Source organism: Coturnix japonica, chromosome 1, assembly GCF_054131305.1.
Source record: "Coturnix japonica strain WE chromosome 1, WE-NBRP24, whole genome shotgun sequence".
Classification (NCBI taxonomy): domain Eukaryota; kingdom Metazoa; phylum Chordata; class Aves; order Galliformes; family Phasianidae; genus Coturnix; species Coturnix japonica.
This window is the reverse complement of record NC_140663.1, coordinates 8,652,356-8,671,139: the sequence shown is the minus strand read 5'-3', so window position 1 is coordinate 8,671,139 and position 18,784 is coordinate 8,652,356. Positions and strand designations below refer to the sequence as shown.

The 18,784-nt window shown below is 34.8% G+C and overlaps 1 protein-coding gene across 6 annotated transcripts in view; it reads right to left on the bottom strand.

The window, feature by feature from the left end:
• Positions 1 to 447: 447 nt before the first annotated feature.
• PCLO (piccolo presynaptic cytomatrix protein) overlaps positions 448 to 18,784 on the bottom strand; it is a 310,585-nt gene continuing 292,248 nt past the window's right edge. For 5 of the 6 annotated variants that reach the window (XM_015879726.3, XM_015879813.3, XM_015879896.3 and 2 more), the window contains 3 exons: positions 10,260 to 10,394; positions 9,541 to 9,686; positions 448 to 5,560 (listed from right to left, as the gene is read on the bottom strand). In XM_015879726.3, the coding sequence (XP_015735212.2) occupies positions 5,420 to 5,560; positions 9,541 to 9,686; positions 10,260 to 10,394 (422 nt within the window). In that variant the 3' untranslated portion in view covers positions 448 to 5,419. The remainder of the gene's footprint in view (positions 5,561 to 9,540; positions 9,687 to 10,259; positions 10,395 to 18,784) is intronic. The other variant, XR_014948100.1, reaches the window with a different exon arrangement.

Sequence of the window (18,784 nt, the reverse complement as noted above, 5' to 3'; positions counted from 1 at the left end):
CCTTTTCATCAAGCAGTTTTCAAGCCACTCCTCCCCAAGCCTGTAAGGTTGCCTGGGGTTGTTGTGACCAAAATGCAGGATCTGGCGCTTAGCCCTATTGAAACTAATACAGTTTACCCTACCCCATCAATCCAATCTATATAGGTTCCTCTGTAGTGCCTTTCTCCCCTCTGATAGATCAACACTCAATCCTAAATCTGTGCTGTCAGCCAACTTACTGAAGGTGCTCTCAAACCTCTCGTCAAGATCACAGATAAAGATGTTAAATAGGAGTGGCCCCAGTATCATCAGTGGAGCTGCAGACACCTGGAAAGTGAGCTACTGCCAAAACAGGAACAGCAGATGAATACCGTGCACAGCATTACAATTATACAACTGTAGTCAACAAATGGAAGATATGAATCAGCAGAAGTGGGTGTTGTTAATTAGGTAAAAGAAACCAAACCAGATACTTTAAATTTTTATTTGTCAGACTGAAGTAACAGCCTTTATACAGCACAATTTGCATAATTTCTCAAGATACATCCTGTATACAATCACAAAACCATGACATGAATTTATACATAAAGTGAAAACAGACAGATTTACAAGCATTTTTGTACAATTCTCATACCGCTTTAGTTTCAGTTTTTACAACCTTTAGAACAAGTCTGTATTGTTTTATCAGATGAATCTGGAAGCAAAATGAAAAATAAAAGAAATTCAAAACAAACCACCATCTAAGCATGCAACATTCACTGTGGAAACATTACATTTCTCCAAGGACTAATATATGTTGTTTTTGTGTGTGATTTTGTGGGTATTTTTTGGTGTTTCTGGATTTTTTAAAACATTAGGTATGCTGTACACTTTGTCTGTAGCATGACAGCACACACGCTACTCAGCCATTGTTGAGCACCTGAGCACATCACTGAACATCTATAAGACACAGTCAAATAAGGACACATTCACATGCTTGGATGTTAGATGGAGTTAGTACTTTAAACTCAGTTTGTTTTACAAAAATGTATACTTATTTACAGGGTAACAAATTAAGAAAATGTTCTCCCAAATTTTCTATTCTGAGTTATGGTTATCTATATATAACTTTTGTGATCATCAATATATTTGCTTATTTATTTTCTTTAAATAATAAATCAAAACATACAGAAAACATCAAAATGCTTCTTATGATTTAAAGAGAGAGTATCCGGATTCATCTATTCCTTCTAATTTCCCTCTAAAGGCAACATATATTCACATAGAACAATAGATCCTGCATGCCAGGTGTACTGAAAATCACAAGGCATGGAGGAATAGAGTTTAAATATGATGTAGATGGATAGTTACACTAATTTTCCTCTCTGTATCATTACTTTTATAAGTTACACTCAAACAAATGCAAATTTTCTCTGTTATTGACATAGGTATATACATATCTAGATATATACTCAAATAATGGAATCTGGGACATTCAACATTGTAGCAATGAAAATAAAGTACTTAAAAATAGTGTCAGTTATGATTCAAATAATAATTTAAAAAAATACTATTAACATCTTTATGATATCTCCATGAAACTAAATACTAATTAAATAATCTCTATTGGGCACACACTACCTTAGAATATAGTAGATGTCTTCTTTTTCTTCATCATCATCCTCAAAGAAAGGATCATTATCAGCTGGTTACCAGCTACCATATCCTACAACCATGCAGACACCCAGCATCCAGAAAAATAACTCAGACATTTTCTAGGTCTCAATTTAAAGCCAGGTTAAGTCAAGAGAACAGTTGTTTCTGACTTTAACTGGTTTGGATTGGGTTTTTGTTTCTTCCACAGTAGATCCATGCAATGTGAAAATGTGGGTAATAAAGAAGCAGCACTCATTGCCCCTGGATACTATCCCTTTAAAATGTAATGATAAAGAACTAGCTCAGCATTCATCATAGAAACTCTCATGTCTATTTTTAACCCAGACAAAAAAAGACATATGGTTAATTGCTGCTCATTGTATGCATAATACTAATGACCACATTAGAAATCCCTGTCATTTGTAAACACACACACTGTGCTTTTGCTCATTTTTCAGCTTGTTTCCACTACACAAGGCCTTGAACAAAGAAGCAGCTTCAATCTCTGTGGACTCAGCAAATTTATGAATAAAAAATTTTAAATGCCTGTGCTATTGCCTACCTGAACTATGCATCTTTAAAGCAATTGTCAGAATGTGCAAACTCAATAACCAGTCACTCATAAATGATAAAAGCAGTTGTCACATCTAAGCATTTATTATTATTATTATTATTATTATTTTGGCCAGATAACAGAAACAAAAAGTAATGAGAAAAAAGTGAAAAAAATACACTAAGATATATACAAAAAAGTAAAAAAATACTAATAGTCCTTGTTTGATTATTTTTTAAAAAACATTGTCACAACAGAGTTTTTCCTGACTTCATTCGTAAAACAAGGAAAAAAATAAAAATAAAAGGAAAAAAAAGCATTCAAATATGAATCTGTGTTGCATAGAGTGATTCCAGTACAACCTAGAAATTTGGTCAAAGAAAGGAACTTGGCACACTTTGGACACATCTTCTGACCTCTGGATGATGCTGCCTTGGAAAAGAGAGAGCATATGAGCCCAGGTCTGTCCCTGTCCTGTCCTGTGCAACACCCAAGAAGCCCCATCCTTGCTGCAGCTGGCTGAGGCTGGCCTCACTCCTGACCAACTCTGCTCTTTGCTTTTCATGATGGGAATCCAAAACTGCAATTTCAACATCCAGAAACGTTGTATGTTGTTCAGAGAATCTAAGATGCTTGAATTAAACCAGTTGCTGAAAGCTGATTAGCAGGCAAAGATAGCTGTTCCATACAGTCACAGCTATACCAACCAACACAACTATTTTATAAAAATATTGGCCACATTTGTATACATTGCAAGAGCAAAGCACACCTGTCCTCTTTCTCAACTAAGACAGATGATTACAGGCTTCCCAAGAGAACAGCCAGATAGCTCTCGTTCGTGCTGGAAGTCTCCATAACAACTACCAGCATGAATTGCTGTCTTTATAACAAATCTTAGCAAGAACAAAATTACCAGCAGTTTGCACAAAATTGCATACCTCATGGCTTGTACTTTGCACAGTTATTGAAACTGGACTAATTTTTTTTATTTTTTTATTTTTTTTTTTAAAGAAACATCAACCACAGCGTAGCCATCAGGAATGCAAGATTACCCACCAAAGGAGAAAAACACACGTGTCAAATATATCCACATAAAATTTTTGTTTGTTTGAAAGGGGTCTTTTTCTTTGAAATATTTATCCACTTATTAAAACATACATAACATCAAAACATATAGGATGTTTACAGTGACTCTAGAGGACTTTAAAATGTAAGAGGGGTGAGGTACACATACTGGTGAAAGCATAAAATTCAACATTAAAGCACACCCCCTACTTCCACTGTCAGTGGCACTGTGTTTAACAGATAGGATATAGATAAGACTGCTCTGCTTGCAAGTCAAGCAGGCTACCAGCAGGTTTATCAACAGCTTAATGGGAGTTTCTCTGCTGCATATATCTTTAATATTTTCTGTGTATTTCTTGTCATATTTCTTTTCCGTACTGCTATTTTAAGTTGGTAAAGATAAATCAAAAACTCTGTATGGGAAATGTCACTGGATTAGTTGGAGTGTAGTTTTATAATGGTCAGTTCAAATTCAGAATGAGCCAAGCTTTATTTTTCCATTTATTTAAAAAAAAAAAAAAAAAAAAAAAAAGGTATGTGTTATTGTCAAAAATAATATTTTCATCTGGTCTTGTACAACCTGTGGAAGTGTGCAACATAAAAATATCTTTGGGAAACAGATGAAAACACACACATTATATGGTTGTTGAAAAGTCCTTATTGATCAAGAAAAATAAAAGTCTGAAGTGCACAAATAAGATCATTTTCTCTTTAAGTATGTAAAGGTCATGAGGTAATATTTCAGGTGAAACCACTTTCCAATGAAACTGTGAAATATTAACTGGCTTCTGAGGAACAGGAGAGTTAGTACGATGTTGACTCTTGTTTTTAAAGGAACTGCTTTCCTTAAAAGCTCTTATTTTTTCTTCACAAATACTAAGAGGAGACAGCCTAGCCTAAACCATCTTATGTAATAGTTGCTGCCCAAAGTGAGCTAACTACTCAGTTGCAGTCCCTGAATTGTTGACAGTCTTAAGTGTTGCGAGTTGCCTTCCTATTTACTTCTTTCATAACACAGTACTCAGACATTCAGCTGAGATAGGAAGAGGATATATTCTCAACTTAAATGCAACAGCCCTCAGGCAGGTGCTGTCCTGGTATCTCTTCTCTTTAGTTTTCAGGTGATGTTGACAACAAGCCCTGCACTGAGCAGCATGGTGGTAGCACTATGGGTCTGCTGCTCCGAAATGCTCACAGGATAGTCTACAGTTTGTCATCTCTGTACAGTTTTGGAATGAGATTGATTGTTGAAAAATAGAAGGACTAGCTAAAATAGTTGTGCTAGTCCCAGTGCTTATGTCTCCTCTATTCCAAATTTTGTTAAAGCTGCTAAAAAGTAGGGTGAAGTACAGTTTCAGTGAAATTGAAACATCATTCTTTCTTCCAGATATAGTGCATTTTACATACTGTCTTTTCATTTCAAAACCACATCCTAAACTACAAATCATTAGTATATTTTATCCATTACATTCTAGGACAGTGGTTTATATCCACTGTTAACACACACGAACAAAACAGTTAGGTCTGATTCACCACAACATAGTTTTTAAAGGGAAAAGAAAGAAGGAAAAAAGTAATGTAAAATAACATTACCACTCTTGCAAATGCCTTGCAGTTTGTGTCAAGTGGCATAATATCACTACAACAAATTATCAGAGTTCCTAGGGTACAGAGGAACAAGTTTGCACTTCCAATAAGTGAGATTTGGAAAGTCAGTCACCCTTGGTGCTTTTGCATAAAAATGATCTCCTTCTGGTCACACAGGAAACCAGACTGCACTTTACATCACACTGCCTCCAGCTGCAGCCAAACTATGCATTAACACCTGCCTTCCAGACTTCATTATTTCCTTCACAGTTACTCTCTTCACAGAGTCCATCAACATGGAGCCCTCATAGCAGTCTCCATTTCAAACAGCCTCGCTTTAACATCTGGGCCTAGGTTGTTTGTTTGTTGTTGTTGTTGTTGTTTTCTGGTTTTTTTTTTTGTTTGTTTGTTTTTACTTTGCTGTCTTTTGCAGCAAAACAAGTGTACTAGCCCTCATTTAAGTGTGCTATGTAGCCCAGAGACTGCTCTTTTCTACTTTGTATTCAGAAAGACTAGCTTAAACACAATGATTTCAAACGATAGTCTTCAACTTATGCTGTTTATAGCAGACTCTTTTGTGCCCTAAGCAGACATCTCTGCTCAGTGTGTTTGTGTAGAACTGACTAACAGTTTGTGCCAGTTTACTATTCTTTTCCTTAGATCCACTTTGTCAAGCCAGATATAAGCTTCCCCAATCAGTGTTTTTTTCATAAACTTTCCTCCATTGGAGACAAGCAGAATCTGTGAAAATAATAATAAAAGACAGTTATCAATGTGTATAATAAAATACTCTACTTGCTGACAAACCCAGAAGATTCACAGATATTGAGCTCTTCTTTCTGGTTTCACAAACACTAAGAAACACTGACTGTAACCCATGTGTAGAGCCATCTTCCCAATAGAAAAAGCACTGTGAAAATTCAACTGTTACCTTTTTCTATTTTATTATCACAGTATGTAGCATCTAGAAGATGACAGTCTTGAACTTTAGTTAGTAAATTGTCCACCTTCTGTTTTACAAAGAAAAACACAAGGTCAAATTTAACTTAAAGGTTAAAGCCTTATGCAGCCAATGTACAAGTTCTCTAAGTTCATGGATGCTGGACAGTTTCTGACATATTAGAAAAACAAACAAACTCAAAACAGATTATTGTACAAGAAGCTCCAGAGTTCTGGCTTCTTATCTCAACAAGAGGTAGTCCAACTTAAAATGTAGACTTGGTCAGGAATCCTATTCTGCTGTCTCTGCTGAGAGCCAAAGCATTGATTGCATGACGCCTCAGTAATGCAGAGTGGGAAGGGAATTAATTAGACCAAGGAACTCATGTGAGCTCTGAAGGCTGGGTGTTCCTCTCCCTGATTTATTTTCTAAGCATCATGTTTTCTAGCTAGGCAGTTTAATGTCATGCAAGGAAAAACTTCCTCCTCTATAGGACCTGATTCTTTCTTTGGATTTATGGATCCATTCTAGATGTTTCTGTAAGGACTAGATTTGGTAACAGACATACTTCAAGGGATAAGCAAGTTATAGCTATACAGATTTACAGAATTTCTTAATTTTTGAGTAACCAAAAATGAGTTTAATACTATTTTTTATTTTTTATTTTTTAACTTCCTATGTTTTTCAGAAATAAATTGAATTTATGAAAAATTGCATTTTCACGATTAACGGGTTAGCAATTGGAATAACTGAGCAGACCTAAGGAAACGAGTAAAGGATAACAGCAGGAGGCTGTCACTGTCTATGTGATGCAGTAGGGGAGAAACTGGAGCATTTCTGTCTTGGTTTCACAGGTATAGACAGCAGAAGAATGTCAGGACTGAAGAAAAGTTGTACCTCACTGACGTTCTTGAAGGAGACCATAAAATGACATATACTTTACAGAACTGTAGAAGAACTAGAACTAGAACTTTCAGTAATCAAAAATATTAACATTTCTGCACTTTTCTCTATTCTGATACTTACTTTGGCAAAGTAAAAAATGCAAATTTTACAGTACAATAGAAATTTTAAACAGAGGGGGAAAGAAATCTGCAATTTTTTTTCTAGATGATTTTCCCTTTGGTCTGGCAGTATTTCATACCACATAAGATAACACTCTGGACAGGTTTGACACCTCCATGTGTGTCAGTCAGTGAATTTGAGGAGAGAGGACTAAATGAGTTGGCCACGAGCATGGAACTGTTAGGGAATCCCAATTCCCTAGCCTGACCCTAGGGAACAGCCTGGTGGTTTTCCAGGTTACTTTCTTCTGAAGAGGTGGACAGCTCAAAGACTGGCATGGCTAGCTAGAGCTTCTGTTGAAAACATGCAGACATCTAGTGAGCCAGAAGCCAGCTAATTCCAGAAGAGTCCCAGGTGGGTTGCCAAGGAACGGGGAATTCAGGAAAGCGAGCTGCTAGGGGCTGAGATAAATGCCTGTCTGAAACATGTCAAAATATTTTCTACAGAATGTTTTGATTCTGTCACATCAACATTTTTGGGACAGAAAAAAATCCTAACAGAACTTTTCTGTATCTTCTGTCCTCGATCCTTCTCTTCAGTTCTACCAGCTGGATCCCTAGTAACTGTCTTTTCTAGTCTGTCATTAAATTCCAGCCTTGTTATCCTGAATCAAATAGCCTCAGTCCATATTTCTTTCTTTTTCTTTTTCTTTTTCTTTTTCTTTTTCTTTTTCTTTTTCTTTTTCTTTTTCTTTTTCTTTTTCTTTTTCTTTTTCTTTTTCTTTTTCTTTTTCTTTTTCTTTTTCTTTTTCTTTTTCTTTTTCTTTTTCTTTTTCTTTTTCTTTTTCTTTTTTCTTCTTTTTCTTTTCTTACTCTCAGTATTCATGACCATCTAAGACCAGATTTTTTTTTTATTTTTTTATTTTTTTAACTCCATGGTTACATTTTCATGGTTAATATTTACACGTTTTGCATATTACCCTATTGATTATTCTGAGTGCAGATCCTTTTCCTAATTTTTAACTTTATTGATTTCTAATAGCGTGCCTTCTATTACTAACGTGTTTGATTTCTTCTTAGTACCTCTCACTGGTTTACTCTTCCTTTGCTAACTCCCAACTCCACTTTTGTTCTGTACATTCTGTATCGGTTTCCTTTATTTCTTCCCAAATATCTTCTGACAGTGCCCATCTCTTTGCTCTTAAATGCTCATCACTTTTTTCAGCATTCAAATCAGCTACCTTCACACTTTCAAGAAGGAACATATTGACTGACAGGCACGACAAGCATATTAAAACATATGTACTGAGTCAGACCAGAGATCTCTCTAAACAAGTGTTTTGCTTCCAAAAGTGCAGTGTGTGGTGCACACGATAATAACAATCATGCAGTGCTACATTCCTAAGATATCTACTGTGTTCTATAGTACATGATTTCAAGCAAAGTTTAGATAACACTCTCAGAAATATGGTTTGATTTTTGGGTAGTCCTGTGTGAAGCCAGAAGTTACACTGGCTGATCTTTCCAATTCTGTAATCATTTTCTGATCACAAGTGGTATGTTTGTGTTTAATAACTTATGAGGTATTTTTAATATGAATTTATTAAATAATTTTATCCAGGCAAATTTTCTATGAAATCACTTAGCAGACAAAATAGCTTATTGTAATACACTTTATAGTTCAGACTCCAAGTTGCATAAAGAAGTAACATCTTTGTTTGTTTTAAACTTGCTGCTTACTAGTATTACTTGTAATCCTACCATGGTTTGCTCAAAGATGCAGGGAAAAGGAATTTCCATGTCATTTACAAAAAAGAGGCTGCTAAAAAAGAGACAGCCCTTTTTTTTTCAGCTAGATCTAGTGTGCAGTACCAGCCACATCAAAGTGTTTTTGATTTCACGTTGCTATGTCTCAGGCTGGCTGTTCCCATGGCTACCTCCCTTATTCCTTAACAACCTGATAGTTCATTTGCCCACACAACTCTGTGGGTTCTTCTTTCCTGACCTCACTCCTTCAAACTACCATTAGAGGTAAAGTTTTTACAGGAATTTTAACTCTTAAACTTTGGCAAGACTTTATTGACCACATCAAATTTTCCCATGTAATATAGTTTTTAATAGATTTACTCAATCCTTTTAATTAATAAGGATGTTAGGATGTCTTGACACAGGGAAAGCTGTATCTATGTTTGTTGGCTCCATTTCTAAGAAATTTTAATTTTGGTTTAGTTATAATATTATAGCCAATAAATCTAATGAATGCATGTATGTTACCAATCTAATATTATTCATCAAAACCTAGTCAACAAGTTTATGTTAGTCATTCAGTTCTAAAGGTATCTTCAGCAGATCCCAAACAATTCCTTCAATTTGCTTTTAAGATTAGCATGTAGTTACCCCTGGAATTGTTCGTCAGCTATCTCCACTGACTAGGTGAACATGAATAACTCATTTAGTAATCTATTTATGTGAAATAGATAAACTGAATTCTACCTTTCCAAAGAAGCGTATCTGACCAAAGCTGTCTAAATCAGTGAGGACTATTCCTGAATTTCCACAAAAACAACAGCAAAAAAAAACAAAAACAAAAACCAACCAACCAACCAAACAAAAAACAACCCCCCCCCCCCCCAAAAAAAAAAAACCCAAAAAAACAACCAACCAACTTTGTAGTTTTCTCACTTCATCAAACAACCAGGCTAGAAGATTGATCTCAGGTACCCACAGATCAGCATGAAAAACTTTTAAAATCAGGTTTCAATAAGATGCAGGATTACCTGAAGAGAATGTCCAGCAGGACTCAAGCTAAATCTAAATGTTTCATTGAATGAAGGCTCTCGGTCATGCCTGCATACCCTGGTCTTCTTCTTAATTACTCTCTTCTGGGTAGAGATGTTGACAACATAGAGTTTCACATAGAGGTCTAGAAAAGAACAGTTCAATAAGCTAAATACAGAAACTTTCAAATATTCATTGTTGCAAATAACTTCAAACAGGAAAATGTTGAGAAGAAACATAGCAAGGTACTCTGCAGAGGCATGTTCTGTTCTCATTCATACTGTGTAAAAAATGGAATCACTCCTCTAAATTCAAGGAAATTACTTTGTGTTGATGATGTTGTCATTAAAAGTAAAGATATTATTAGTAACATGATTATCTATTTTTTAATAAGCTTTTATACCAAAGTACAACTTTTCACTAGATCTTTTATATCCTAAGGAGTAATAGTTTTAGTGAAGCTAAAAATGATTATTATTTTTAATGATAAAAAATGCTTTAAAAGGGAGATTAACTTCTGAGAGTTAATTTGTATCTACAAAATATTTTCACTTTCATTAAAATTAATAGGAGCAAAGAACACTTCAGAAGTTGTCCTATAGAATATGTCAATCTGATTAGGAAGCAATTTCCTTTTTTATTGGTGTTGCTAAAAGACTTCAGATACATTTTATTTAGTGTTTTCAGAGTATCATGAAGCAGATTTTCTGTGAAATACCTGGTAGATGATCTGGAGATTTAAATTTATATGTGATATTTCTGCACTGAAGGATTTCTACTATCAGCTGTTCTCCATCTGTCTTCATTTCCTTTTTTAATGCAATCTTGATTTCACCCATAACTTGTGTTTTACCTGGAAAAACAGAAACAAACAAACAAGAAACCCAACAACTCAAGTAAATGATAAAGGAAAAGGATTGCATTTTAACGTTTTCTCCCACAGCATCCTTTAATGAATCTTATTAAGTGTGGAAAAAATGAGTGAATGGTGTGGTGGACTGAGAACTGGCTGAGCTCAGAGGATTATGATCAGTGGCAGTCTGGTTCCCCAGGAGTCAGTACTGGGTTTGATCTTGTTCAGTGTCTCATAGGTCTCTTCCAACCCCTACAGTGTTGTGATTCTGTGATTATTTTCTTGTTTTACTTTATAGTTACAATGTGGCGGCTTCTGACTGTTTTGTTTGTTTGTTTTTGGCTGGCAGTGTTTATTTGTTTTATTTTTCAGAAGAGATGATATTGGTTAGAGGTATCCAGGCATATTAATGATAATGTATTTCTAGGGTGCACAACAGAAAGATACATAAACTTACATTGTATAAATAGATTATATGCTTAAGAATGAACTTGCTTCAGATGTGATTTGATTACAAGAGCAAAATTTCACTGAAAATCCTTACAAGGCATACAGTGGTCACTGTATATTATCTTTTCAGAAGCATTTACATCAATATACCAATGTTATTTTAAAAAAATAAGCAAACCAAAACAAAATCCCACCAGTACTTAATAGGGCACTAAAGAGTAGGATTCTGAAAGGCAATGAATTAAGACATTGGTAAAGCATTTCACCTCCCTGCATGAAACAATATCATTTACATAACTTAAAAGAAAGTACTTATTGAACTAGAGGTTACTTTCTTTCTCGTAGGGTCAGAAATGCAAGCCCATTGTCTCTACAGTGTATTGATTTTTCTCTAAATCTGCCCAGAGACGGAGAGAAGACACGTAATGTAGGCAGGGTTGTTTCACCTTTCTCCTGCCTGTCCTCCCACAAGACAGTGTTGAGATCAGATAGAACCCAGTCTGACTACATCTTCTAATTGAATAAAGTTGTGTAAGTAACTCATGTCCCTCAGCTGAATATGCCAGTTATCGTATCATCAAGTCATAAAGGAGAGTTATGCTTCTATATCTATTTTTCTGTTAAAATATTTTTATAGTAATATTATTACTGTTAAAATATAATTTCTCCAGGCGTAAGTGAAAAAATATGCAAGCCTGTGGGAGTCTTTGATACCTAGATTTTGGGCCAGCACGATGGAAATTTATTGCACTACCAGTAAGTTCTACAAGCTTGTGCCAAGATGTCATAAGGAGAAAAGAAATTCTACAGAAATTAAACAATTATGACACAAATGGAGACCTTCTCTCTTAAAGACTAGAAAACTACCATATAGCTTTCTGAAGATTACCTACATATATTGCAAATGTATTACCAAAATTGAATAATTTTCCACTAAGTAAGCCATCCGTTGTTTCACAAATGTCCCTAAGAAACCCCACATTCTGTTGTTTTTCCTATTAAATTTTCTTTTCAGGATCATGAGGGAATAATATATTTAAAAGTAATCATTGCCACAACCTGGCCCTTTAAACCTTTCCACAAAATGATGCTGGAATCTGATTTACATGTATTTCAGATGAAACAGGTACAAGCTGGGATTATCAAAGTGGCAAAGAGTTATATAGTGAAGTATTAAGAAATTACATTCTGATTTAGTCAAGCAGTCAGGGACTGGAAAAAAAGATGCAGTGGCTTTCTACAGACGTGATAGAGTATGATGTTGAAAGGGACTGCCAATTTGAAATTGATTTTATGTCATATTTACATTTTACATATTATATCTAAAATGTGACCTTACTGAGGTACAGGATAAAGACCACAGGCATGGACTTTAGCATTGTCTTCAATATAGAAACAAAGTAGCAAAACGAGTCTTAAAAGATATACATATGACTAAGCACTGAAGCGATTATTTTGCATAGCAGCATACTTCTTAGGGGACCTGACTTATTGAATTTCATTAACAATTAAAAGATGATAGTTAATTAACTAAATTGCTGCTAGGTATTTTTAATAAGTTAACAAATTTAAGTTTGCTATGGTGATTGGGGAAAAAAAAAAGGCTTTTACTCTTGCAGAACTCTTATGTTCTAGGCTGTCAAAGGTAAATTAGTTGTTATTAGTCTTAAATGACTGCTGTTGTAAATCACAGGATGTGTCATTTGCAGTGCTGCTATCACTACTGTAGTTATAATGAAATTGTAAATTAAATTTCAGTTTCCGAGATTGATTACTATGGATTATGCTGCAATAGCATTTTGATCAGATACCTGATGCCAATAAAAATTACCCAAGACATCAATAAAGAACTGTCTTTGGTCCATGCTATAATGCTAATTTAACAATAAGTTTTAATGAACAGGTAAATGTCATAAGACAATAGCATTAACTTTATCTGGTTTAATTGTCTGAAACAAGCATTTGTCAACACAGTTCAGAGATGTGCAGGTCAGCTCCAGAACCATGGCCAGTCTCAGAAAGAGCAAATTGGTCCATGTTATAAAAAATCTCAGGAGAAAACTAAAATAATTCAGTACAGAAATCAAGGAATGCAGATCAGGGAATAGGCCAAGAAGGGACATTATTATTACAATGATAGTGCAAATGTAAATTATGAGACTGTATGATGCACCACTATGCGTGTTTGGTAAAGAAAAACCTCCACAGATTTTTGTAGCAGCTGTCCTAAAAGCATTGAAGTTCAACATGAAGTGTGCTCCTTCTGAACCTGTGACATTTATGATTCTGAAAATGTACAGAGGAAGCCTAAAAATTTCCACAATCTTTCATTGTACAATGAAGAGATGAGTAATGATTAGACTATTGTCATCATAAGTGTACAATCAGAAATAATGTCACATTTTGTTGCAACTATGTTCATTTCCTTAGGTCTTCATCTGTTTTGATATCTTGAAAGATTAAATTGATGAACTTCTGTGTAATGTTCATTGCTAGGATACAGGCATTTCTTTGCAGCATTTTGTCTTGTAGCATGTAGTGACTGGGAGAAGGTGCAGATATAGTTATTTCTAACACTGTGTCATTACACAACATTTCTTCTGTAACTGAGCAATTCAAATCATAGACTCATAGAATCACCAAGGTTGGAAAAGATCTACAAGATCATCCACTCCAACTGTCTTCACCAAACCATGTCTCTCAACACAATGTCTTGAACACTTCCAGGATCAGTGACTCCACAGCCCATTCCAGCACCTGTCCACTCTTTTGGAAAAGTAGTATTTCCTAATGTCCAACTTGAATCTCCTCTGGTGAAACTTGAGGCCATTTCCTCTTGTCCTATCACTAATTACAGAACGACCCCCAACACACTATAAACCTCCCTTCAGAGAGAGCTTGAGAGTGATAAGGTCTCCCCCGACCTCCTCAGGTTTTGCTTAAATTAATAATATTTTGAGTTCGGCTACATTAGGATATGATTATAATATTTAGAAGATTAGGATACTAAGTAACACGACATAAATCTAAAGAAGCCAAAATGAGATCTTGAGAATTTTATTTGAAAAAGGAATATATTTTAAAGTTTTTGGGAACTAGTCAATATAGAAGATCATCAGAGAGAACCTATGCTGAGTTCTGTCTCCATAGTGCTGTCCCTTAGTGGTTTTCTGTGATCTTTATGCCTGACCTGACAGATGTAGACAATAACATATGTGTCTCTAACTTAGAGGTGCTTGGATTTATTAACTGGGATGGAAATACTGTAGAGCAAGAGTCTTTGCTATTGTAAGCATGAACAGGACTTCAGTGCATGATCCCTAATCCCATGACAGAACATCAAGAAATAGAAAGGATGGGAGGGACCTTTGCCACTATTATGTTTCCCTCCACACACAATCTATAAGCTCATACAGACATAATATTCTGTCTACCAAAGAGTGATTTTGTAGCAATAATTGTTACTTCTGGATCCTTTTAGTACTATTTTGAGAGCCAGAAATCTGTTTTCCAGCAGACAGCAGTGCTTCAGCAAAACAAGACAATGTTATCATCCTCCAATAAATAATTCAGAATTACTGAATGCTCAATACATACTGTTTATATTTAATACTGGAATTAAACCACTCCAGCTGCAGGTAAAGCAGAAAGTTATTCACTGTCATTTGGAAAATAAATAAGCCAAGAACCCAACATACCAACCAAAATCTTTCAGTATTTGTTTAGGCAAACCTTGCTATCTTTGTTGAGGGTTTGTTTGTTTGTTTTAGTTAGCAAGTTAGTTTGTTGGTTTTTGCAGTGGCAACTATTCTTTTTTATAATGTCTTTCATCCTCTTGCTGAGACAACATCTACTGGTGGAAGTGTTGCAAAATAATGAAGGATGAAATTCATGAACAATACCTACTAGAGTTTCCAGGCTCTGGCCTTTCTGTCCTGAGGTTTTTCCACTATCTCCTATTTTATTTATTTATTTATTTTTATCTTTTTTCTTTCTCCCACAGATTTCTTTCCTCCTTGAAAACTGTCACATTTTTTCTTCTGTAGGCTGGTTTCACCTTAGTGTTCTCTACTGTAAGAAAAATCATAAATCTAATATAGTCTTAATTACTACTTCCTCTTGCCTTCAGATACTTTAAATAGATATCTTTGGACTTAATGGCATAAGACTGGCTTAATAAATCCACTCTCCAGTTCCCAAGATGAGAATTGATACATAGAGGTTCTTAAGTTTGGCTTCTCCTGCAGTGAGATACTCAGTCTGTCATGCATGGTGCTCTCAACAGGTCCTGAGACCTGAGAGAATCTAATGTGCAGAATGAAGCCACCTCTTTTTTTCCCCTGATCAAAACAGGGATTGCAGCAGCTCATGATGCCTGGCATAGGTTCAGCCTTCTCTCATTTGCCTACATGAAAACTATTTGCTAGTACACATGAAGGGCTCAGGTGCTCTTACAAATTATCCCCTCCCTCATCTGACGTGCAGGGCTACTGTGTCAGCCAGTCACATTCCTCTGGGATGGGGGCATAAATTCTGCCAGGCAAACTGGTTTTTTGTGGGAGCATTGGGAGTAAGCATGAACTGATAGATTTGCTATTTCCTTTCTTTTTCTTACCCTGAAGACTTGAGCTGCTGGGAACAGCCTGCATATTATGAAATGAGCAAAAAGAAGATTAATATTTTCCTGTCTCCTCTGATGTGATGTGCATGAAATCATGTAATGAGGAAGATAAGAAGAATTAAGAAACTTCACTCACAGTAAGCACAATTTAAAATTCTGTGGGCAGTGTGAATGTCTGATTTTGAGGCTCAGACATATGAACAAGCTGACAGATTTATGTCATGATTCTTGGACTAACAGGCACTTACACTGCCCACAAAAATTTGAATATGCTAGTGCAGAAATTTGAAGTAAAATAACTTAAAAAATGATGGGAAGATAACACTAATACTTTACAAGTGCTTAAACTAAAAAATAAAAAATATAGATGTATAAGTCCAATTTTAACTGGATTTATTTCTGTTTCTTGACATCCTAAAAGGATTCAAAATTAGGGTAATTATGTAAGAAGTCAATGAGACAATAAAATTAAAGGAGATGGACTCTGAGAGATGGCTTCTCTAGTGTCAGAAGGTCAGTGAATGGAATCACAGTATAAGAGAACAGACATTGCCCAAGAAAGGTTTTTTTTTCAGTATTTTAGTGAGAAAAGTATATCACACCATTGAGGCATTTGGACGAAATGGAAATTAAGATTTAACTTTAAATATCACATCCAAAAAGTTTAGATGATCAGAGGTGACTACAGAGATTCTTTTCAATTATGTTCTAGAACTAATTCTGCTAGTACATTCTACTAGGTACCTCTGCTTATTTATACTTTTGAAAAAGAGAAACCTTATATTCTGAGCTGGTAATTTTAATATTCTCCCTGCAGTTCATTTAAATGCCAGAATTCCAGCAAACTCAGTTATGGTTTAGAATAATACCAATGACATCTAATCAGAAGGAATTCTAGATGTCTAACTCAAACTCTTCTTAAACATATTTTAGCATGGATAAATGCCTTTTGGAAGATGCCTTCCTTTTCTTCTATGGAAAGTGTGAGGTGAGGCGATAGATTTTGTTCAACAAACTGATATTTAGTCATTGAAATTGAGACAAAATAATCCAAATATATATCTATGATATACCATAAAATCAATGAGATAAAGCCAAAATGACTGTCAAAATTAATCTATTTTAACTTCAAAAATATGTGCAGGCTGGGTGTAAAAGGGAGAACTATGCAGCCTAATCTCTCAAGAACTCCCTTTAGATACATTTACCCTCTTTCATCATCACCATAAATCATTGCCTGAGCCTAAATATACGTTCACAGCCTTCTTTTCACAATTTTAGCGTCTTACATAAGGAGAAATATCATATACTGCAGAATCTATTCCATAAAAGATGGCTTGCCATGACATGTCAGAAATGTTGGTGACTTGCCCTAGCTTTCCAATGGGAAAAAATTCATACAGGGAAGAGAAGTGTTTAATGCTATGCATACAGAATAACTTGAACCTGGGTTAATATCACATTTTAAGGCTATTCTATTAAAGCATTACTGAGGAGAAGATGTACTAATGAAGAAAGAAATTTGAAAACTGTCATTAAAAATGCTTATTTGATTCAGTTCAGTAAAACATGTTGCACAAAACTACAAAACAGTCAGTTAAAGTCAGTGGAAGCTCTTTGTTTATGTCAGTGGTGCTTTTTACCTACATAAAAATAGGGAAGATTTTGCTAGAATTTGCTTAGATTCTCCTTTAAATGATGACATGCTTTAAAATATTTCCCTTCTCCTCTGACAAATACATTTTTTAAAATCATTTTTAGTATTGAGATGCAAATTTTTACAAGTTTGGCAATACAGTCTGAAATTACAAAATCCTTTCTGAAATGAACTTCACTTTCTGTGCCTGAGCTCACATTTTCTCTGAATACAAATACAAAGATATGAGTATCACAACAGATTTATTTATTCTTTTTGCCTCTTTGACTTCACGAAATTAACGAACAAATAGAAAGCCCAGAAAATAGGTTAAAGCCTATTTGACTTATACTACAATATGATGGAAATATAATGGAAATCATCTGAGCACTTCAAGAGGAGTGAATTGCCAGAAGTTACGTGTGGACTTCCATGGATGTTAGCAAGGGACAGTAGGACATGTACTCAAAAATTGCAGTAAAGAACATCAGATCATTCTAAATATAAATCAGAACATTAGGTTGCACAATAATCCAAAGAGAAAGGAGTTGTTGTATACTTATTATATCTGTAAATCCTGAGAGAAAATAAATCTTTGTACAAAATATTTCATATATAAATTGCTAACAAACGACCACCGACCTAAATTCAGATACAAAGAGTGCTTGAAAAATTCGGTAAGAATAACATATTTCCTAAGATCAACAGCTAAAAATGGAACTTGTGATACTAAAGTACTTGAAGACTGTATTTCTATAAAATAATGAATCCGCTGGGAAACATCACCTGCAGACCACCTAGGAACATTGTGAGATGAAGATAAAATTTGTTTCTACAATTTCTGACATATTTCTAGGTCAGGTAGAACAAAATGAAACCAACAACTTTACTGTATTTAAATGTAAAGTGAAAAAGATATGTTACAGAACCGCATAGAAACTTTCCCCTATCCCTTGCCAGATAGCTAGTTAGAAGGTGATTTTTCAATTTCTTTTAGTATCTTAGAGGTACTGTCTGATAAAGTAGTAATATATATATATATATATGTATGTATGTATCTTGGAGGTAAGTGGATAAAATTAGACGCAAGTTTTCAAAGAATTTAGAACATAAATATATACCCAGAAAAATAACTTTTAGTTTTTCTAGAAACACTAGATTAGATTTTAAAAGTGAGAATCAATATGGAAAGAAAAACAGTTTCTAACTTAGAAGTTAGTATTGCAGAATATTTTGATGCTCTCTCATAAAGCCTGCATTAAGGGGAATTTTACACATTAAATAGGTATTGGTGTATGAATCACATATGACGTTTTCATTCCAGTTAGTTTGGATAGTGGCCCATTGCACATTTACTGCACAGAGAATAAGCACAGAGTCTTCACTTTTAATGCAGTGGAACAGGCTGTTTTATTTCACAGCTTGCCCAGTCATTTATAGCTCAAAAAAAAAAAAAAAAAAAAAAAAAAAATCTTAACACATGGTGGCATATGTAACTCTACAAAGCTTTTTTTGAGAAGGAGGTGGAAGATGGCATTTGTATACACAAATATATCCATACACATACTCAGGCTAACACAATATGTTATCACTCTTTTGTGTTATAAACACATTATCATGGTAACTAAAGACGAAATTTTTTGTAAGAACCTGCCTATTCTTTCTAAACATGACGATTTTCAG